At 41.8% G+C, this 23,788-nt stretch overlaps 1 protein-coding gene across 1 annotated transcript in view; it reads right to left on the bottom strand.

The window, feature by feature from the left end:
• Nucleotides 1-1,475: 1,475 nt before the first annotated feature.
• The window catches only part of KL (klotho), a 39,347-nt gene continuing 17,034 nt past the window's right edge, over nt 1,476-23,788 (bottom strand). The window contains exons 2-5 of the mRNA XM_020873562.2: nt 13,278-13,788; nt 12,014-12,282; nt 4,322-5,423; nt 1,476-3,776 (exon numbers count right to left, since the gene is read on the bottom strand). Coding sequence (XP_020729221.1) covers nt 3,439-3,776; nt 4,322-5,423; nt 12,014-12,282; nt 13,278-13,788 — 2,220 coding nt within the window. The 3' untranslated portion in view covers nt 1,476-3,438. The remainder of the gene's footprint in view (nt 3,777-4,321; nt 5,424-12,013; nt 12,283-13,277; nt 13,789-23,788) is intronic.

The raw sequence follows: 23,788 nt of genomic DNA, 5'->3' as shown, positions 1-23,788 counted from the left end.
TTATAAAAACTGATAAAGGTAATGGGTCTGAGCAAAAAGCTACATGTTCTAGGAGATTACAAGTATCCACAGAGGATGTAAAGAGATTCCTTCCAAATGAGCTCCCTATTTTTATTTACAGATAAAGAATTTAACCTGATAACAAGTCTTACAAACAAAAAAGGTTACTGACTAATTGAGGGACAGTGTGAATGATGAAGAAAAGAGCTATAATCCTCTCAACTAGTTATTAGTCTAGAGGTGATGACAGGATAGCTATTTACTGCCTTGCCACCTAGAAAGACAGGTTATCAAAGGTTATTACAAGTAAGTCATCATTCGCTCCTCTGAATACAAAGAACTGAGCTGTGTGTCACCTAATACACAGCAGTTTTTCTTTCTTGACAGATGGTCCATACTAAATCAGTCTCTGGACAAAGGTGCTATCAGAGAGCTGATTCTATTCATTCATTAACTCCATCATTCCTTCCCATATCTTTTGAACTAATAGTGTCTTTTTATATTTTTAATGTGACTACTAGAAAATTTAAAATATGTGGCCTGTATTATATCTCCATTGGAGGGCTCTATAAAAAATTTAAAAGAAAAAAGAAATGCTTCTGAGGCATTAGTAGATTCTAATTACTATCTGTGGAGTCAAAAAATAAAATGAAAAATGACCTTAAATGAATCTGAAAGTCCATCCTTCCAAACTAAGGCAAAATGAATGGGGCATAAGTGCAGGGCCCCCTACCTCCATTTCCTCCCCACCCCACTGTCAGTTCAAAGGAAGGAACCAGGGGCAATATGGGGGAAAAGTAAATATGACAGAAATTAGCCCAGAGACCTTGGGAGCCACAGCTTGCCACTAATGCCCCTGCAGAGCTGACCCCAAAAAGTACTAAGGGGTGCAGGGCTCCAGGAGAATGGTCTCTGTCTCTGTCTCTGTCTCTCTCTCTCTCTCTATATATATATATATATATATGTTTTAAAACACATGTAAAGTGGTGAAAAACCCAGTATTTATGAAAGTAAAGCATCAGTGAAGAATGTAAGGCCTGGAGAATCCGGTGAAGAGATGAGGATTCACCCCATTGGACCAGAAAGGCCTTCTAGCCCCTCCCACTGCCCCCAGTTTCCAGCCTCGTCTGGGAAGTGCCCTGTCTTCTTTGCCGCCCGCGGGGAACCACCAGTCTCCCACTGGGGACCAAAGGGTCTCAAAGTTAGCCTGATGCTCAGCTGATAACTTGGCTGAGTGGTGCTGGGGGGTCATTTCCCTTTGGTTCTTTGGCGTCTCTTTCAGGCTCTGAAATTCCCTCTCAGATCAGCCGTAGGGACTAGCCTGGGGCACCCTCTTCACCCTTACCTTATTCCAGCCTCGAAGTTCACTCCTCCTGTTTTCAGACCCCCTTCTTCACGACTCAGATCATATTCTATGTGGTTTAAGTAACTCAAAAGAAAAACACTTAAGAAATTTATCTAGTCATTTGATCATGTAAGAAGACAAAGTTGAGAGTAGATTTATTACAAGACTTTATCAAGGGACAGGATTACTTCTCTCTACACTCAAGGAAGTTAAATATTGTAGCAGGAAAATTATTTTTAAACAACATCCATTATTTCACAGCAATTAACAATAAGAAACTGGTCCAACAAATAGGAATGATTAAATAAATTGTGATAAATTCACATAGTGGAGTTACTCTATAACTATTAAAAATCATGCTTTTGAAGACTAATGAAAAAGGAAATGCACACAATGAAATTTAATAAAGACACATAACTATTTACAATAAGATCTGACTATACAAAATATCATACATACACTATGTTAACAGTGGCTACCTCAAGGTGGTGAAATTACAGGTAATATTTTTTCTTTACATATAGTTTCTGTGATTTTAAATTTTTTACAATGAGCATATATTACTATTATAATCAGAAAAATATACACATAAAATAAACTATTATTCCCTAGTTTGTGATTTTAACAGTAAGTCTGATTTTTAAAAGAGTACCACCAAAAAGCTTATCTTTCATGGAAAAAAATCATATCACCTCTAAAGATGATATATAATACAGTACAGTTTTTTTAAATTCACTAGAACCCTGTGTCAGCAAGATTAGTTATGCCAGATATGATATTGGTTTATCTTGCTTGATATCATTTTGGCTTATCTATAAAATCATCCTCAACTCCAGTGTAATAGACTTCCCTGTTTGAAAATCAGCAAGATTTATTTAAGGGGCATTAAAGGATAAGACCCAATTAGCCCTTTCTAAAAATCAGTAGCCAGTTTCAGTATAAAAGTTCAAAGCAAAACTCATGTTAAGCTAGCTCCACAGAAGTAGCAGCAAAAATTATAAAATGGACCTCAGCAATTATAGAAACAAACCTTCCAGTGTTATTAGACCAAATGCTTTTGAACCTATTAAGAATTTTTAAAACTCAATTCAAAGAAATGATGGCACATTCTAAAGAACAGAAAGTGGAGTCACTCCTCATAAAATGAGTTATTGTTTCGTTCTTATTCTTTCAGAAAAGGTCACCTCATTCATTCCAAGGTCTGCTCTAAATAAAAGAGTTTGTAATCAAATTAATTGCAATGTTGCTCATAACAAGGACTTTTTCCTCCTTTCTGTCCCCTCCAACCACTGCGCAATAATGCATTTCACAGTCAGTTTATGCTTTCTTAAGGACCCAATATTGCATAATGCATGCTTATTTTTCTGCACACATTTAGTAAAAGTCCCCTATGTGCAGGCCCTCAATAGTGACACAAATCCCTCAAGGGCTTGGGGCTTAGAGAGTGTCTCAAAATACAAAGAAATATATTTTATACTTATATAAGATACAGAATTCTGTAATTTGCTCTGCTAAGAATATCATTAAAAAGATATATAAATTAATATTAACAGTATTTGATAGAAACCTTGCTTTTAAAAAGAACATTCCAACCTAGGGCCCTTGTCATCTATTCTATATTCTGCCATCTTCTTTTTCAAGGGAAACTTGGTTCCACAAAGACCATCAGGCATATCATGGCAGTTCAGAATGGTTATTCAGGACTTAACATTTGATTCCAATACTTGCAATTACGATTTCAAGACAAACATTACACACAGGAATGGGCACAGATAAAAATATTCTTAATCTTGATGTATATAGAAATGTTATGAGATGGTTCCCATTCTTCATGCTTTGTTATAGAATGTGTGCAGAAACGATGGCCCTTATCAATCTTTTTTAACATACCTCCCCTGGAAATAGAACAAATTCAGGCACTATTCACATTATTCAATATTTTACAATCACACTCATTTCAAAACCTATCACATGGCATGAAAAGGTTTTCTAGAAGTCAGATATATAAAATCTACAGTTCACAACACTGAGAAGTGCAAATGTTAACAGCTGATGTGTGTGTATAATTATTTCAAATAAGAAAAATATCAAGACTATTTGTAACCTCTTCTGCCTTTCTTAGAGTAGTAAAAAATCAGAGAAAGAGAAATAACAAAGGCAAAAAGTAGAAAAGCTATGAAAGCCAGTAGAGACTTTCGGGTATGAAAAAAGCTGCACTCTGCACACAGGGTGAATTCTTCTGGACAAAATCTTCCCAGAGTTTCAGGACCTGGAAAGCCATTGTTGTCTATAATTTTCCTGTAATATTTCACGGACGGTTTGGGCTCAAACTGATTTGCCGCATAACGATAGAGGCCAAACTTCGGAGCTGTGCGATCGTTAAATGAATAAGCAAAGTATCCACAAAGATTGATACCATCCAATATATAGGCTAGAAAAACAAAAGGACATGAGAAAAGTTATTAAAATATTTTGCCCACAACATTTTGCCTTTACCGAGCCCTGGTGTATCAGAGAAATTGTCAATACCATTTCAAACAACTTCTGATTAAATTAGATTTCATCCATAAAGCTCCTTTTATCGGAAGACAAAGTGGCAACCACCAAGTCAAATACTTAGCTACATTTAAGGTAGTAGGTTTTACATACTTTAAACCTACTTTGATGTACTTGGGTTCAATCTTTAAGTGCATGAAGTAGGCGAGACTGCTATGAAGCCATCTGATGTGGAGAAGAGATGGTCCGGGCTCTTAGCCACCTAGAATAGTTTTGAGGAATTTTTTTCATCTTCCACTTTTAGTCAAACTTCTCTTTCCTCAGGGAAACTAGCTAGGACCTGGACTTTTTCAGTGTTATCAAGGAATGGCTAGCACTTGCTCTGTGGGTGACAGTCTGTGTATATGTTTGAGAGTTTCTATGGATCAGGTTCTCAGGTGGTGTAAACCCCAAGAGACCTCCGTACTGGGGGCGCCTTACCTTTCAGAGCTTCGTTCACATAATTCTGCATGTAATACACCCTCAGGCTGTCCTGGGCTGCATGCGGATCATCATCGATGCCGTTGGATATGATATACATGGGGAGGTCTCCGTACTTGGCCTTCAGCCAGTTCAGGACCTTGCGTAAGCCCCAGGGCACCACGGCCACCTGCCCAGGGGAGTTGAGCCAGGTGATGTCGGTCATTTCTTGCACGGCCAGGTAATCGTTGTATTTTATGGGATCTTCTTTCTCCCAGTCTACAAGGATGGTGGTGTAATGGCTCAACGCCAGAAAGTCAAAGGAACCCCGGATTAGCTTTTTTTCCTCATCAGTGAAATAAGGGAGGAGGAAATTGTTTCTCTGGTTCAGCCAGTCTCTCATCACGCGTGGATAATCGCCAGAGCCGAAAATGGGCTCGGCCAGCCAGCCGATGTCAAATTCCAGAACTCGCTCGGCCACCTCGCGGTCCTCCAGGGAGAAAGGGCAGGCGGGTTCTATCCAGTCCGCCTGCAGGGCGATGGATATTTTTCCTTTCTGTGAGCGCCTGAACCTCTCATCGTAGGTGCGCCAGGCCAGCGCGTGCGCCTTCAGGAGGTTGTGCCCCGCGCTGTAGGTCATGTTCCGCGTGGACGGCTCGTTCATCGTGATCCAGAACTTGACGTGGCGGCCGAGGTCTTGGAAGCACAGGCTGGCGTACTCGGCAAAGGCCAGGGCGGTGTGGGGGTTCTCCCAGGCGCCCTGCCGGGCCAGGGGGGCTGGCAGTCCCTGGTGGGGGGCGGCCGGGCGCCAAAGCGCCACCACTGGGGTGATGTTGGCGCGCACCAGCTCGCTGGCCACACAGCGGTAGAACCGCAGGACCGTGAGGTTGACCTGGGACCGGTTCCCCAGCGGCAGGATCAGCGCCCAGTCCAGCGAGAAGTGGAAGTGCGTCACATGCATTTCCTGGAGTAAGGCGATCTGGGGTCGGATGGCGGCGAAGTCCACGCAGTAGGATTTCCTCGTCTTGGTCACAGCCCCGTCCACCTTGATGAGCCTCTTGCTGTGGTGCACGTCCCACAGGTAGACGTTGGGGTCGGTGAACTGAGACAGGGTGGTGTCCACCTGTCAGGAGGAGAGGAAGCGTTAGCCTCGCCTGGACCGTCCTGGAAAGTCGTCCAGCGCGGTTCTGGTTCTGTCAACAAAACCAGCCAGCACGGTGGGCAAAAATACTGTAGAAACCTTCCTAGCTGAATTTTTAAACTGTTTTTCATAAATAGTTAAGTTCCTGGGGAAGAAAATATTCCACTTTGCTCGGTGCACGTTTGTTTCACCCACAGTTCTCTGTAAGCCTGGAACTGTTACTTTAAGAAATCTGAATTTTGGAGGTCACTTCAGATAACAAGCATTAATAATCCTCACACATCTCTGGTCTGTGTTAAGCAAGCAGAGTATTTTGGACATTTTTCTTTTAGAATAAGAACTCACCAATGATATGAGACTTTCAAATTAAAAAAAAAAAAGACCAAAAAAATGATAAAGCTTAAAACCTGAGAGTTAGAAAATGAAATGATACTTAAAATTAAATTGTGTTTCTTAAAATCACATTCTAAATGGAGGTTTGCTAAAGGTCACGGACATGGGAAGTATGCAAAACTATTGCCTTTTATTGGCATTAGTGTCCATAACAGAATTTAGCAAATTCACTCTGACTGACGGTAGAAAAAGACAGAGAATGTGGAAATGATACTGTCATCCACATATAATGGGATATTTTAACGTCGCTTTTAAAAATTTCTAAATTATTTTTCTGTGATGATCATGAGAATGATGATTCTCAATCTCTGATCTGTAAGACTACAAAATGAAAATAAGTATTTAGGAAACCTGGACAAACTGCAAAATCAAAATCACAAAATCCTCCCTCCACTTGCAAATAAAACTTTAAGTTTATCCCAAGGTGTGTGTGTGTGAAAGTCGCTCAGTCATGTCTGACTCTTTGCGACCCCATGGACTATATAGTCCATGGAATTCTCCAGGCCAGAATACTGGAGTGCGTTGCCTTTCCTTTCTCCAGGGGATCTTCCCAACCCAGGGATCGAACCCAGGTCTCCTGCATTGCAGGTGGATTCTTTACCAGTTTAGCCACAAGAGAAGCCCAAGAACACTCGAGTGGGTAGCCTACTCCTTCTCCAGGGGATCTTCCCAACCCAGGAATCGAACCAGGGTCTCCTGCATTGCAGGCAGACTCTTTACCAACTGAGCTATCAGGGAAGCTGTTATTCCCAAGGACCCATCACCTAAGCCAGTTTTCTCCTCAGAAATAATCCTGTCAGAGTTGGTTCCTGGGTTTGACCCTCTGTATAAAAGCAAAGGTCAAACTCTGGTTTTGAATCTCTAGCAGAGGTTTCCTTGCACTTTTCAGGCCTGTTGCAAATAAGCTTCTGTTTCTCTAGCAGGGTCAGTGCTGTGTTTACAAAGGAAAGTAATAAAATATAGCATGTCAGAGGGAAATTGCTTTTTCTGGAGAATTGTCCCGTGTAGATCACCCACGCATACATTTCCTCTAATTTGTGGGAATGCTGTCAGAAGTATTTTTCCACTGTGATGCACCCACAAATCATGTTTCCTCAGCTTCACAAGAAAAATATTTGCATGCTCTTTGGAAGTGAAACTGTTCATAGCTTGAAGGAATTCTCTGGATTATTTTTATACAGCTCTGAGTTGACAAAATTCATAACTTTTCTACCATAACAGTTCCAAAACAACAGCTCTTATTCAGTCCATCTGAAAACAAATGTGAGAGACAAAGGTGTAATTTCTGAGCAAAAAGTCTAGTTCTCAAAAATACAGGTCATTTATAAATGGGTGTTTAGGCAAAATTCTATAGAATCTCCATTAATTTGTTTGACTTACTTATTAATAAAAAATAATTAAGTCAAACCTTTCAGAAGGGTATGATGTTATGTGTTTATATATTATGGAAGAAATCTCTCCCTAACAGTAGCCAATGTTAAAAAAAAGCTGTCCGTCCCCAGTACATAGCAGATTCTGTATTTACTATGAACATTAGTGGTTATGGAAAAACAAACCTCTCAGCTGAGAAATTAGGTCCAAAGGCAATGATAATCTGTGTGAATAAGCCTAAGATCAGACTTCAGACAGGTCTGTCATCTCAGACAGATGAGATATAACTTAAAATTTTTTTCAGGTGAAATGCATGCCTCATTCATATTAGGAATTCTTGAAATACTAGCCAGAAGTGAAAAGATAAATTTCAATGGTTTAAAATTCACTTTTCAGAACTCTAATACAATGCATTAAAAGTATAGAGACCCACTTGTAAATTAAAACTTATCCATACACTTATCAGAACTTCCCTAAAAAAAAAACTCATTTTTGCTTTGTCAATTAGGAAGTTAGCTTGGAAAGCACACTGCCAAAACAGTACAAAACTCAAGGTGAAAAGCAGAGAGAATAAAATAGCAACTGCAGCCTTTTTCCACTAGAGAGCTCCTGGAGGAGTTCACGGTCACGGTGGTTTGTGTCTGGCTGGGTCAGCGAAGCAGGTGACTGTGCGGCTCTGCGAGGTGGAGGCAGCCACGACCCTGGGTGGTGCAACCCGAGAGCAAAGCCCCAGGTCTGATGAGTGGCTGGCATTGGATCAAAGTCTAAACAACTGCTTCTAGGAAGCAGAAAAACGAATTCTCTCCTCATCTCCCTTCCTCTTTGCTGCCATACTTGTTGCTTCTGATCAGTTTTCTTCTCTCTGGAGGAAACAGGCTGTATTCTTAAAATGTTCTCACCGCTGACCAGTTCCCAAGACAAACACAATCCCTGGATGGGGAACAGAGCAGAAGTAAAAGACCTCCCCACAACATCCCCACTGCTCCCCGAGTTACACCGCCTGCACAGAAACACTGGTGGAGCCTTCTCCTCACGAAGGATGAAGCTGGGAGTTATCAGCCCTGGCTGGGCTGCTGTTGGAGATAGGACAGAGCACAAGCCCTAGGGTGGCCCAGGACCCAGCAGGAAGCAGGGCTCAGCAGAAGGTCGAGAGGCAGAACAGGGATGCGGGACCAACCAGGACGGACTGCGGGATCGCCTTCCTCCTCTCTCTTCCATCACTAGCACCTCTTCTGTCCCTTCAGATCCTACTTGAACCCTACCATGGATCCCACTTGCAGGAGAGAAGTTAGAATGGGGAGTTTCTAAATAGCAGTGGGCTAGCTTTATTGACTATGCCAAGGCCTTTGACTGTGTGGATCACAATCAACAGTGGAAAATTCTGAAAGAGATAGGCATACCAGATCACCTGACCTGCCTCTTGAGAAACCTGTATGCAGGTCAGGAAGCAACAGTTAGAACTGGACATGGAATAACAGACTGGTTCCAAATAGGAAAAGGAGTATGTCAAGGCTGTATATTGTCACCCTGCTTATTTAACTTACATGCAGAGTACATCATGAGAAACACTGGGCTGGAAGAAACACAAGCTGGAATCAAGATTGCCAGGAGAAATATCAATAACCTCAGATATGCAGATGGCAGAAAGTGAAGAGGAACTAAAAAGCCTCTTCATGAAAGTGAAAGAGGAGAGTGAAAAAGTTGGCTTAAAATTCAACATTCAGAAAACTAAGATCATGGCATCCGGTTCCATCACTTCATGGGAAATAGATGGGGAAACAGTGGAAACAGTGTCAGACTTTATTTTTCTGGGCTCCAAAATCACTGCAGATGGTGATTGTAGCCATGAAATTAAAAGACGCTTACTCCCTGGAAGGAAAGTTATGACCAACCTAGACAGCATATTAAAAAGCATAGACATTACTTTGCCAACAAAGGTCCATCTAGTCAAGGCTATGGTTTTTCCAGGGGTCATGTATGGATGTGAGAGTTGGAATGTAAAGAAAGCTGAGCGCCAAAAAATTGATGCTTTTGAACTGTGGTGTTGGAGAAGACTCTTGAGAGTCCCTTGGACTGCAAGGAGATCCAACCAGTCCCTCCTAAAGGAGATCAGTCCTTGGTGTTCATTGGAAGGACTGATGCTGAAGCTGAAACTCCAGTACTTTGGCCACCTCATGCAAAGAGTTGACTCATTGGAAAAGACCCTGATGCTGGGAAGGATTGGGGGCAGGAGGAGAAGGGGACGACAGAGGATGAGATGGTTGGATGGCATCACTGTCTCGATGGACATGAGTTTGGGTAAACTCCGGGAGTTGGTGATGGACAGGGAGGCCTGGTGTGCTGCGATTCATAGGGTCACAAAGAGTCAGACACGACTGAGCGACTACTGAACTGAACTGAGGGAGATGGAGGAGTGAGGAAAACCCCAAACAGAACCAGGTAGAGCTATGAAGACAAGCTACTGGACTCAGATATCCTTGAGAACATAGCGTTCTTGGTTGCCTTTGAAATGTAAGGTAGGGGAACTTCCCTGGCCGTCTAGTGGTTAAGACTTCGCCTTCCATGGATTTACATGTACTCCCCATCCCAGTCCCCCCTCCCACCTCCCTCATGGCTAATTCATATCAATGTATAACAAAAACTACTGTAATGATGTAAAGTAATTAGCCTCCAACTAATAAAAATTAAAAAAAAAAAAAAAAAAGACTTCGCCTTCCAATACGAGGGGTGGGGCTTGATATCTGGTCAGGGAGCTAAGATACCACATGTCTCATGGCCACAATAGCCAAAACATAAAACAGAAGCAATATTGTAACAAATTCATTGAAGACTTTTAAAATGCTTCATATTTTTTAAAATCTTAAACAATCATAAGGAAGGGATTATGATGGTTGGATGGCATCATCAACTCAAAGGAAATGAGTTTGAGCAAACTCTGAGAGATAGTGAAGGACAGGGAAGCTTGGCACGCTGCAATCCATGGGGTCACAGAGTCAGACATGATTTAGCTACTGAACAACAACAACAAAGGAAGGGATTAAAGTCAAGATTGTCCTTAAAACTAACTGGAGGTCTGAATAAGATGTAAGCATAATATGACTCAGTGGTGGGGGGGGTGGGGAATATAAAGGATCGTGTTGATTTATTTCCTAATGAATCAAAGATTTCAACTACATATTTACCAGGAAACAGCAACTCATCTCAACTAGAATGCCTTTCCCCAGATCCAAGCACTCTCTCCAAATACCTCTTTTGAACCAAAAAGTAACAGAATATGATGCCCCAAAATACAACTGTAGAAGTCAAGGCATGCCACCCCTAAAATGCCCCTTCAGTATATTATTTTGAGCTTCAGGCACTTGAAAAAATAGCAAATCCAAGGGAAAGGCTTTCTCTGAATTCCCCTTATCTTCCTATAGATGAATCCTCCAAAAGAAACTCAAAAGGACTGTCATAAATCCCCTTGTGGGAGTTTTGCCAATGAGGGAAGGCTGACTGTTATCACAGAGGAGGGCATTCGAAGTCAACATCACATTCAGGCAAATTTTGTCAGGAGCTATCAGAGCTCTCATGTCTTCTTTTAAGGGCCTATTCATCTTTCCTAAAAATCACTTACTTTTCCCCTTTTCCAATTAAGATGCTATTTAAGCCTGAAATTTTAAGCCACCTTGGTGAGTTACTCATTCTTCTCAGGGTATCTCCCATATATACATGAGGTATACATACTAATAAACTTCTGTTTGTTTTTCTCATGTGAATCTATCTCTTACTACTGGGGTCTCAGTTAAACACTCATAAGGGTACAGGGGAAGTTATTTTTCCTCCCCTGCAAAACCAACAAGTTGTCTAGAAGCACCCAACATGCTAAAAACGCTCTGTCTGTCTGTGGCCACCAAACTTCGTTTCTATCTTGGTCTCTATTTTCACACACAGACTCTGTTCAGCAACACCTCCATCCCCTACCACCCTGCTCACTTGCCAGCATGCTCTGTTCACACTCTTATACTATTTGTGACCCATCGTTTCCCCTCAATAGACTCCTCTGAAAGCAGGAATCATATCTTACTCATCTCACTGTGTACTCCCCTCAACTGAGCCCTCTTCCCTCCAACAGTTAACAATATACACACGAAGCTCCCAATAAGTGCTCACTAAAGTATTTAATCAAACCTAGAAAACAGATGCTTTTGAAGCTGGAAAAATGAAGAAAGATGTTGAGGGCTAACTGCATATAGGATGCTCAATAAATATTTGGGTGACCATTTTGAAGAACTTCCTTACTATTTCAATTCAAAAACTGTTGTTAGAAATGGCATTCTGACCAGTGCATCACTGAGCAAGGGCTCTCATTCCAGAGATATTTCCACAATCTTGGGGGTTCCACAGTTATGGTCAGAGGGCTCTGCCTAATGTCCCCGCCTCCATCTCAGCAGCTCCAATGAGATCTCAGATAGTGTGGAATTCTGTATTACATCTTGTTTATGGAAGAACTCAACAACCACTTTAAAAGGGATTGAAAACCACGGTATTAAAAGAGAGTGTTTTATCTTTTACTATCTTATCAGATCTTAAAGATGGATATATTTTAAATCTGTTCCCTTTCAGAGCTGATTTAAAGTGCAAGATGAACCCAGGAAGATTTTTGGAGAGAGGTGTGCAGTGTTCCACATGATGCCTTCCGTGCACTCACTACGGAACCATGTTTGGCCTGAGGAATGGACCACGTGCCATGACAACCTAATAAGGAAGCACTACTTACTAGAGATAGGGCTGGTGAGACTGCGGACTGATTTTGTCAGCTGACTTACTTGAATGCAGTTGTCAACAACTCCCCAAGCAAAGTCACAGGGAAATGTCCCTTCTAGGGGTTGGTTTTCAGGTAAAGGAGGGAAGCCATTGTTCTCTATCAGCTTTTGGTAGAACAAGGCTGAAGACTTCGGCAACAACTTCTTGTCCTGGCTTAGAAAGTCGACGTAGAAGAGTCCACGTCTGATGCTGTAGCCCCGGTGCCACTCGAAGCCGTCCATGAGTGACCAGGCCGTGTACCCAATGACATCCACCCCGTCCAGCCTGATGGCTGCAAAGGAAAGAGGACAAGAGCATCGTGACCCTGTGATGGGCACCTGCCACATGATTCAAGAGCATTTGAGGATTTTACTATTTCAGGAAATAAATTAAGTATAATGTTTATTGTTTGGTAAACTGATGACCTTTCTCACTGATGAAAGGCTCTGATAGGACCTATTGCATGCATGCTCAGTCATGTTCATCTCTTTGCAACCCCCATGGGCTATAGTCCTCCAGGCTCCTCTGTGCATGGGATTTCCCAGGCAAGAATACTAGCGTGGGTTGCTATTTCCTACTCCAGGGGATCTTCCTGACCCAGGGATCAAACACATGGCTCCTGCATTGGCAGACAGATTCTTTACCACTGTGCCACCTGGGAAGCCAATAGAACCTAGAGAACTCTGCAAATGTCCTCAAAAATAGGCTTATCTCCAAAAATTTTTACTTGGATTTCCCTTCTTTCTAATGGGCGCTCTTTGGGCCAAGGCTTCTTGTTCTACTTTTCTATCCTAAGTACCTACCTTTGTGCTTGATGCAGTAAGTGAATTAAGTCTTTAAAGACATGAACTACTTACTCTTTGCCAGAAAGTACTGACATTCCTTTTTAAAAAAAAAAAAACAAATACAAAGTGTTTTATTCAGTACAAGCAATCTAAGCCAGAAAAATGTGTACAGGAAGCTAGATATCTTGGGATTTACTTAATCTTTAATATAATGTAAAAATCTGGAGTAGTAACTCTGAAAGTCAACTAATTTCAAACATTATAACCTTTATAGTTATATGAACATTATAACATTTCTCATTTATGAAATGAACTTTAAAAAGTAAGCTCCTCAAGTCCCCAGATGAGAAAGGTGCTATATAAATGCATTCCTACTATTGCCAAAATGAATTTCTACATTCTGATTAAAAACTATAAATTCACACAGTTTATTAAGATCATCTTAAGGATTGTTTTTCCAGTGGATTTTGACAGGAACTTAGGATTTTATCTTCAAGCCTACCTTTTAAGGTTTCCATTATGAATTTTTTGAGGTAATACATATATTTGGCATCATCTCTCTTGGTGGTCCCTGAAACAAACCAGCCATTCTCCACAATAAATATTTGAGGGTGGTTATACTCAAGGTCAATCCAGGAAAGGAGTTGCCTCAGGCTGGGAGATTCCAGTTGGCGGAATTTCATCTGAGGGTCCAACAGTTGAAAACTCAAGGTTGGGCCAAAGGAAAGAGCAAAAAAGTCGGCTGTTCCCTTGATGAACTTTTTCTCAGATTCAGTAAAATCAGGCAGAAGAGATGAAAGGTTATTCTTCATGCTCTCAGGATAGTCTCCATCAATAAATATGGGTTTGGCAAACCAGCCCAGGACAAAGTCAAGAGATTTTTGACATTCTTTGATGCTGTGTTCAGTCATTCTTCGAGGACTGATCCAGTGGGAGCTTAGGGCAATGGACACCTGGCCTCCCTGAGTGGGGCGGAAAGAAGTATCGTAGAGATGCCAGATTTTGGCATGAGCCTATAAAGAGAAAAACCATGGTGAATTTATCTTCGACTGTGAGCAGAAAAACAACACATATTTGAAAGTCCAGTTCTAGTCCTGTTTCTCATGGAGTCTAACTAATGACTAATCCCTCAATGTAAAAGTCACCTGAAGCCAATAAAGAATTCCAGCGGTGATTCAGGCCACAGTGAGCTGCTCCCATAACTGGAATCATTGTCATGGTTTTCAGAAGCCCATGGAAAAAATATGAGTTTCTAGTATTGAATGTGTTGTTATTATTCGTACTTTGAAAAGTTAATGGAATAAGAACTTGTAATATCTTACTACTTAACTGACTTTGGATTATGTACTTTTTAATTAATAGGTTTCATGAAAAGAACCCAATTCCACATCTGTGATTACATCAGGAATTTCTAAATAGGATTATAATTTTTTTATCCTAAGAGACAGGGAGTTTTCAAGTTGACACAAGTTGTTGGAGTCAATTTAATATTTTGTATTCATCTCTCATAACAAAATTCTAACACGTGTTCTCACAATCTTTGTTCTTCTCTTTAAGAAGAATCAGTGCATTAAATTAAAGAACCAACTCCAATATCTAACCTTGGCCCACTCTCCAGAACTCTGGGACACTGCTGGCTTATTGCCAACCCTTGCAGAGTACAAGACACAAGCCAAAATCAGAAAACACTTAAATGCAGCTTCAAGGAAATCAGATGTCCACAGTCAGCACTTAGCTGGGAGTTTCCTACAGCAGTGAAATGGGCTTTGCTTCCATAAGATCAGCTGAAGACTCCCATAAGATCCTGCTGACTTCTGATATCTTATTTTCATTTGTTTCCTTTCTGTTTACAAAGAATAGTGTTTTTTTCCTTCCTTAAATTTCTCTTACTTTTGAATTCCTGATCTACTCCCCCTGTTTGTATCTAAATACAAGAACTATTTATCAGCCTTTTGCTCCCCTAACATATTCTCTTAGAAAACCCCATTCTAATTCTGTTTGATTCACATTCTCCCAATGATCTTGCCAATTTTCATTCCACTCCCTGGCCCTGAAGAAGCTCTCGCACTCATATGCCAAATATCCTCTTCCTTGTCCTTTAATATTTTTCTCTTGGTTCATTTCAGTGCAAGTGTCCAAGAATGGCCTTATCCTCATTCTTATGGGTTCAGCCAAACATTTCAATGGAATAAAATAATGCATTCTTTCATTTTTATTTTCTTAGTAAATACCTGCTATTCTTCATTTAATGAAATATATTTTATTTATGACCTGAGGCAGCTATCTATATGCTAAGAAGAAAAAAGAGAATAAAATATTGATCAGAAGAATAATGGCCTTTGCCCATGTGATTCAAGGAACTAGGATTTGATTGTACGATGCTGCTGGATTTGTGAGTTGTCCCACCCATCTCTGTCTTCCTCACCTCTATCATCCTAGCTCACCCTTCCCAGCTGAGAAGAAATCTCATCAGTTAAAGAGTTAAACAGAACAGAAGGGGAGAAATTCAGGCTACAGTAGGCAGAATGTTAGACTAGAAGACTTCCTAATTTGGCTGGTATGAATCCTACAGAGAGTCATCTAAACCTAACAGACATACCTCCACAGAACAAGTGCTGTGATGGGGAAAGTTAGAAGGCCAGGGAGAAGTGTGAGTAGCCAAGAATTTCCCAATCTGGGTCCATTCAGCAGGTAGCTGAGTCAGAGCCATACAGTAGAACATCTACAATCACATACCACTCTTCTAACCTTGAGTGCTTTGACATGGCTCAGAGGAGGTTTAGCAAGGAAACAAATGACCTTGGCTATAGGAAAGTGCATATGTGGTATTTGATGGCAGATAAAATTCCTGTGCCACCACTTTCTGTGTGTGCCTTTGACCATATGCCCTAACTTGAGTAGGTAAGACTAACTTTCATGTGTCTCTCATAGGCTATGCATGCATGCTAAGTTGCTTTAGTCATGTCCAACTCTGTGCAACCCCATAGATGGCAGTCCACCAGGCTCCTCTGTCTCTGGGATCCTCCAGGCAAGAATACTGGAGTGGGTTGCCATTTCCTTCTCCACTCATAGGCTATAATGAGGATTAAATGAAACACTTCATGTAAAACACCTAATAGAATTTCCATACGGTAGGGTCTCCATGAATGCTTATTTTTTCTTTCCCTAAAGGATCAACAGAACAAAAAGAAAAACACATTAAGGCAAAGGAAAGTCCACCTGCTAAGGAATTCAGCCCATAGCAGTGACATGATACGACCTGTAGTCTGGGTTAGAAGACTCTTAGGTTGGGCTCCCAAATCCTCTTCCCATTATCAGTATGAGCCTCAGGTATTTCTTTCTTTTTTTTTAAATTAATTAATGTATTTTAATTGGAGGCTAATTACTTTACAATCTTGTAGTGGTTTTTGCTATACATTGACATGAATCAGCCATGGGTGTAGATGTGTCCCCCATCCTGAACCCCCCCCCCCACCTCCCTTCCCTTCCCATCCCTCAAGGTCATCCCAGCGCGCCAGCCCCGAGCACCCTGTCTCATGCTTCTTTGTACAAATGGGAATAGCATGTGTTCTCCTGCAGAAATGTGGCAAGGATTAAATTATATGATACAATTCAAAGTGTTTTTCTAGTGGTCAATTATCTTAGAAAAGTGTAGTAGAAATTTGTAGCACTGGAAAGTGTGATGATTAGTTTTATGTGTTGATTGACTGGGCTAAGGGACCCAACCAGAGTGCTGGTAAAATATGTGTCAAGAGTTTAACTAAGCTACTTCTTGGTGTTCTGCCTTGGCATCCCTTTTGTTGAACCTTGTGTCCTGCAGGTACCTTGTGGCCACTAGCCCCATCAAGGTAGCACATGCCCTGGATAACAGCCCACAGTCACAAATTACTATGAGTTCCTAATATGACTTCCCCACCAGCCCTTGTGATCAACAGTTCTCCCCTGTCTCCCACCACCTACATGCCTTATGCACCCCTGAGGTGAGACTCCCCTGGGGCTTACCAAAAGCCCGCTTTTGATTTGAATTGACCCATCTGGCCCAGGAACACCGAAGCACTCACACATGGACCCTCTTAAAGGCATGTGTCCAGGGTCCTGTCTCTCTCTCTCTCTCTGTCATCCTGTGTGGTCCCTCAAGGGGTCCACGTACTTCCTCCAGGACCTGTAGGTGACAGACATCTCTATTTCAATTTCTCTTTTGATCTATTATTAAACCAAGGCTCAGCTTAGGCACCCTGTGTTCCACTTAACAAATTAAGTTCTGTTTAGGTCATGGGTTCATCTCAATGAAGATGCCTGGTTGGCAGCTGGGTAAATAAGTCTGAAGTTGGAGAAAACATGGGTGATATTAATCACTCAAATGTACTTCAGAGGTAATACTGAATGGGTCACTTTTTAAAATCATTCTTTAAATTTTAAAAAATTGAAATGGAATAATTCTTAAAGGATTAATTTAATCCTACAAATAATCTTAATTAAATGAACTGAGACCAATGGTGAAATAACTGAAATGCAGGCCATAAGCAGAAAATCATTCAGTTCAGTTCAGTCGCTAAGTCATGTCCAACTCTTTGTGACCCCATGAACTGCAGCACACTAGGCCTCCCTGTCCATCACCAACTCCCAGAGTTTACTCAAACTCATATCCATTGAGTTGGTGATGTCATCCAACCATCTCATTCTCTGTCGTCCCCTTCTGCTGGCTTCAATCTTTCCCAGCATCAGGGGTCTTTTCAAATGAGTCAGTTCTTCGCATCAGGTGGCCAAAGTAAATCATTCTGATGGCTAATTTGTGTCCACTCCCTACCCAGGAAGAGCCCTCAAGATGTTGTTTTGGTTCTAAAATAAAGGTGTACTCTTCTGAGAAAGGTCAAAGGAACAGACAGATTTCAGAGAGCACTGGAGATTTTTTTTCCCCCATTTGGCATCCTCTTACTACTAAGAACAGTATCACAATTACACAGCTAAGGACTTTTTCTTAAAAGTCATAGCTACCCTGCACTGTTATACAAGTACACCAACTAGCCTAATATTCATGATTGTAGACCAAATTATTACTCTTCTATCAGCACAGCCTCATGGATTGTAAACTGAAGTTTATTGAGATAGAATTTCAAGCAGCCTCCCCCCAAAAGAACCATTTAATAGTGCACATAAATAATTTCCAAAAAAGCCATCTATAGCTTTTATCCCCCCAAATAGCCAGTAGCTCTGTGTTCAGTTTGTCAAAAGATTCCTGGAACCTGCTTCTATCACCCAGGCCCTAACCTGTGCCCAGGGCCTCAGGGTGTCACCCTCCCTGACACCTTGTCACACAAATCATGGATATAGGAAGCATCTGAGCTGGCTTGACTTCATTTTGTACTTCATAGGCCATTCCCTTCTCCCAGGGATCTCCCTGACCTAGGGATCAAACCTGAGTCTCCCACAGTGCAGGCAGAGTCTTTACCATCTGAGCCACTTGAGAGCCCTCTTAGGCAATAAAACAAGTAGAATTTCTAGCTCAATCACCAAAACATACAGCCTCCCACAAATTAACACTTTCCTATCAACATATACCTCATCACTCCCCAACTTGGTTCTTTGGTTACAGTCAGGTCAGTTTCTCAGCACCCTTCATCCAGGCCTGTACCTAACTTGGATGACAATTTGTCAATCCTGAAACAACATTCTACTTTTTCCTCTACATCTATATCCCTTTCTGCCTTCTGTTTAGACTTGCCTCTTCCCAGAAGCAGTCCCTCGTTAATCCTGATCACTCTTACTGCTGGGCTTCCCTGGCGGCTCAGTGGTAATGCATCTGCCTGCCAATGCAGGAGACCTGAGTTCAATCCCTGAGTCAGGAAGATTCCCCAGAAAAGGAAATGGTAATCCACTCCAGTATTCTTGCCTGGGAAATTCCATGGACAGAGGAGCCTGGCAGCTACAGACCACAAGAAAGCAAGAGTTGGATGCAACTTAGCACCTAAACCACCATCACCTCTGCCACTCTACTGCTGCTTTCCCTGGTTATTACTTCTTTGATGGTAATGATACTTTACAAGATCAGCCTCCAAAGTCTTTGGAGCTCAGTTCTGTGACTCGTCCCAGCATCTTTCTAATAAAGTTCCTTTGCCTCTTTAACCTAGTTTTAGCTGGGCTTCAGTTCAGTTCAGTTGTTCAGTCTGACTCTTTGCCACCCCATGAATCGCAGCACGCCAGGCCTCCCTGTCCATCACAAACTCCCAGAGTTTACTCAAACTCATGTCCATCGAGTCAGTGATGCCATCCAGCCATCTCATCCTCTGCCGTCCCCTTCTCCTCCTGCCCCCAATCCCTCCCAGCATCAGAGTCTTTTCCAGTGAGTCAACTCTTCGCATGAGGTGGCCAAAGTATTGAAGTTTCAGCTTCAGCATCAGTCCTTCCAGTGAACACCCAGGACTTATCTCCTTTAGGATGGACTGGTTGGATCTAGTTGGGCTTAGTCATTTGCAAATATAGAAGTCCTTAATATACATGTAACCAAATGAGAGTCTATAAGAACTCACTCAAAGGCATGCTTTTACATCTAGACAAGATAGAGATCAAGGTAGACTTTTTAAAACCGTGATGTAGTTTTGGAGTTTTGTTACTTATGATCATTTTGTCTGGATTTTTCCAAAGTAGGTTACAGAAAAGACCTTATTCATTTGTTTTACTTCAAATGAAGTTAAAAATTATTTCATAACTCACTCTGGGAAAATATGTCAATAAATCAGAGATTAGGTTTTTTGCCTCATTAATTTATCTGTACAGAACCAATCAACATCAGTTAAATCATTCTATTTAATACTAAATCATGCTGCTACCAAATCCTTCTAAATCACTGATACTAGGTTGTTAACAAAATATCTGGCTTATGACCAGAATCTGTCTGGTCCATTAATCACAGAGTTATCAGAGACACAGAGGAGTTCCAGTTCCTGGTGTTTGCATCTGTTTTTCTAACAGCAACAAAATGAGAGCTGAGAAAGGAACAGGTAGGGGAGACATTAGGCTAGATGAGAAAAAGCGACAAGAAAATCAAGGACTCAGATAAGGGATATATTCACAAGATCAGCAAAAGCATCAGAAGTTCCATCAGTCAACCAGGCTCTTTTCAATAAACATCTATCACTATAATCACCGAAGTAATCCTATAATACCCTCATGAAACAGCTACTCTCTGATTTCAACAAAGTTGAGAAAAGTGGGTTTTTTTTTTCCCGTTAACAGTCACCTTTACTTTCTAAATGTTTACCTCTGCCTGCTCCTCTAATTCTCCTTCTTTGACTTATCAACAGCAGGTGCCAACCAACTGACTCTCTCTGAGACTTTAAGATAATTTCTCAGCTCCCAGGCTCATTTCTAGCTCTTTGCTTTGGAAATAACTCAATCTTTATTGCAGGAGAGAACACTTTTCACCTAAAGAAAAAGTGACATGTGGATGTGTCACGAGGGCTTCTATACTGTGAGACAGGATAAGATTATAGAAATAGGAAATATTTAGCCAATAATGAAAGTAATCTGCCTGCCCCCTTTCCCCTCTTTTTCCCATCTGCCTTACGTGGCTGCAGTTTCTACACGGTTTTAAGTTAAAAGTTTTTCATACCACAGATTCCAGTTGTGAAATCAAGTTCTGTGTAGCCACAACCATTTTCAAAATGAAAATAAAATAGAACTAATTTGAAAACATCAGGGGTCTTCCCTGGTGGTCCAGTGGCTAAGACTCTGCACTCCCAATGCAGGGGGCCTGGATTTGATCCCTAGATCCCAAGTGCCACAACTAAGAATTCAAATGCCACAATCAAAGATCCTAGATGCTGCAATGCAAGATCCCACAGGCCTCAACAAAGACTGAAAATTCCATGTACTACAACTAAGACTCAGCGCAGCCAAAATAAACAAATATTTTTTTAAAAAAACAAAAAAAAATAAAGCACACCACACGTCATAAGGCTACGTATTGCTTTGTGAAACTTCTCTGTTGTGTATGTGTCAACATGTGAAATGCCTTTCTTACTGTTGGGAGTCAAGGTCAAAACAGTTTGAAAGTCACTGATCTACATTAAGGAATATTTTCCTTCTGCAAGTATTTATTAAGCACCTACTATTTGGAAACCCACTCCAATATTCTTGCCTGGGAAATCCCAAGGACAGAGGAGCCTAGCAGGCTACAGTCCATGAGTTGGACACTGGGCGAAAGCGTTGGATACGACTTGGTGACTAACCAGCAACAACTATAGGCTTGGTGGTGTTAAGGATCCGACAGTGAACAAGTCAGAGAAAAACATTTGTCCTCATGGAGCCTCCCTTTCAGGAGGAGGAAGGACAACAAACCACAAACATAACAAATGTGAATTAAAAAGAATGTTAAAGGGTGATAAGTGGGGAGTTGCCTGATGGTTTGGTGGTTGTGGGGTCCACCTGCCTATTAAGGGATGTGGGTTCGATCCCTGGTCCAGGAAGATCCCAGTGCCACGGAGCAGCTGGGCCTGTGCGCCGCAACTACTGAGCCCGTGCTCTAGAGCCGTGCCCACAACCCAAGAGGCCATCGCAATGAGAGACTGCTGCTGCTGCTAAGTCGCTCCAGTCGTGTCCGACTCTGTGCGACCCCATAGACGGCAGCCCACCAGGCTCCCCCGTCCCTGGGATTCTCCAGGCAAGAACACTGGAGTGGGTTGCCATTTTCTCCAATGCATGAAAGTGAAAAGTGAAAGTGAAGTCTCTCAGTCGTGACCGACTCGTAGCGACCCCATGGACTGCAGCCCACCAGGCTCCTCCGTCCATGGGATTTTCCAGGCGAGAGTACTGGAGTGGGGTGCCACTGCCTTCTCCTCAATGAGAGACCAGCACACCACAATAAAGAGTATCACCTGCTTGCAGCAACTAGAGAAAGCCCGCGTACCGCAATGAAGACCCCGCAGAGCCAAAAACAAGAAGATAATTTTTTTTAAATAGGTGATAAATGGTATGAAAACAAGGGAGGCCTGGTGCCAAGGAGAGGAGATGCAATTGTTTTTAGTGACACTCACAAAAGTATTCCTTTTTCTTTCATTGACTATGCCGTTGTTTTAATCTTTTCATTTTCCATCTCAATAAGACAAAATCCATATATGGATTGTCTATGAGGCAAGAATCCTTTCCATAAACATCTAACCTTATAGAACCTAAAATACCCTGATCCACAGTAAATAGCACGCCTAACAAAGGTCCACTCTCTTCTTTACCCGCAGAGTCAGAGAACGGGATTAACCTGGGCAGGCGCTCAGAAGGACACCAGTAATCCTTCTGCCCCATTTCCAAGTCTAGGAAAAATGTTCCTTACAGTCTCCCTTTGTGATCATAAATAATCCCCAAAGATTATTCTTTATCACACACAAAAAAAGCGGGTCCACTCGGGCTTTCGTCAGATTCATTTACCAATGTTCATCAAGGGTGTTAATTAACCCACATAAGCCTCTTGCCCCTGCAGTGTTGCTCACCTACTAAATGCAAAGAATGAGCTTCTTTCTGGGGGCTGCATAAGGAATCGCAGCCTGCCTTCTTAATAGCCACTATGATGCCAGAGGCTGTGCATTTGTTTTTGTTTTGTTTTTAATTGCTCTTCTAGGGTCTTCTATTCTGAAGCTAAAAACCAAACCCAAGAAATTCATGTTCACACATTTTATCTGCCGTACCTACGAAGCTGATGAACTCCTCTCTCCTCGAGGTTTCCAGGAAGTGCGTCTTGAGCCAGGAAGCGCTTCTTGAGCCAGGAAGCGGTCCCCGTTAAGTCTGGGGTGCTGGGAGAAGCATTTTAAATGGGGTGTTCAGGATATGCCTCATTTGAGAAAGTGGTTTCTGAGCACAGACTTAGAGGAGGTGAGGGAGCTATGGATCTGGAGGTGGGGTGGTGGGGAAGAACATTCCAGGCAAAGAGAAGAACCAGATAAAAGGGCCCCAAGTCACAGGAGCAAGTCCTTCCTGCCTCTGGAAAGCAGTGGGTGAGGGGACAGGGAACTGAGCTGAGGCCAGATGTGTTAAACAGCTGTGAAGTAAGGATGCTTCCAGCACAGGGAACTGGAATCCTAACTGCTTGATCTGTCTTCCTCTATGACGAAAGGGGAAATTCAAAACCACAGGGCTTAAACATGAAAGGAAAAGAGAAAAAAAGAAGAAAATCTTTTTAATCAAATTGTAAATGACATGGTTTTCATTCCCTCATCTTCTTTATTTCTCACAGAGTAGCAATAAACACCAGGAAACAGCCACATACAGTTCCTGCTGTAACTCCTCCTGAGAGACTGTTTGGTTTCTTTCTGTTTTCAGAAATGAGAATGGTGGGGAAAAAAAAGAGCTCTGAATTGAAATGCGCTTTTTCATGACTATTATTTGAATTATCATGGAATCATTATCTCACTAAGCAAATATTTACACAACAGGCAAGTTATTATGCAAGGAATATACAGAGATCGCAGCACAGGTATACAACGTGATGATGATGACACCAGAATTAAAGTGTCATAAGAAGGATTTAAAAAAAAAACATTAGGGAAGGACTTCCCTGGTGGATCAGTGCAGGAAGTGTGGGTTCAATTCCTGGTCAGGGAGCTAAGATTCCCTGTGCCCCATGGCCAAAAACACCAAAACATAAAACAGAAACAATATTGTAACAAATTCAATGGAGACTTTTAAAATGGTCTACATCAAAAAGAAATTAAAAATTAAAAATACAACAGGGATTCAGAGAAATAAAAAGTGCTTCTTGTTGAGGGACATCATAGAAGTCTCCATGGAGGAGGAAGTTTCTAAACCACATATTGAAAGATGTGTAGGTCCTGGGGAGATAGAAAAAAGGCATTCCCAGCAGATCACAGTGAGCTAGAAAGCCTGAGATGCTGAGCCAAAATGTTTTTTTTGAAGATAACACATCCCCCATGGCTCTCAACATTGTGACCTTGCCACTCCTCACAGGGGGTGGGGGGTCGGGGGGGAGGGGGTGTTATGACTTCTCTGCCAGAAGCTGACACTGCA

This window comes from Odocoileus virginianus, chromosome 8 (genome assembly GCF_023699985.2).
Source record: "Odocoileus virginianus isolate 20LAN1187 ecotype Illinois chromosome 8, Ovbor_1.2, whole genome shotgun sequence".
NCBI classification, from domain to species: Eukaryota; Metazoa; Chordata; class Mammalia; order Artiodactyla; family Cervidae; genus Odocoileus; species Odocoileus virginianus.
Note: the sequence above shows the minus strand (reverse complement) of the source record. Positions and strands in the feature narration are given on the sequence as shown.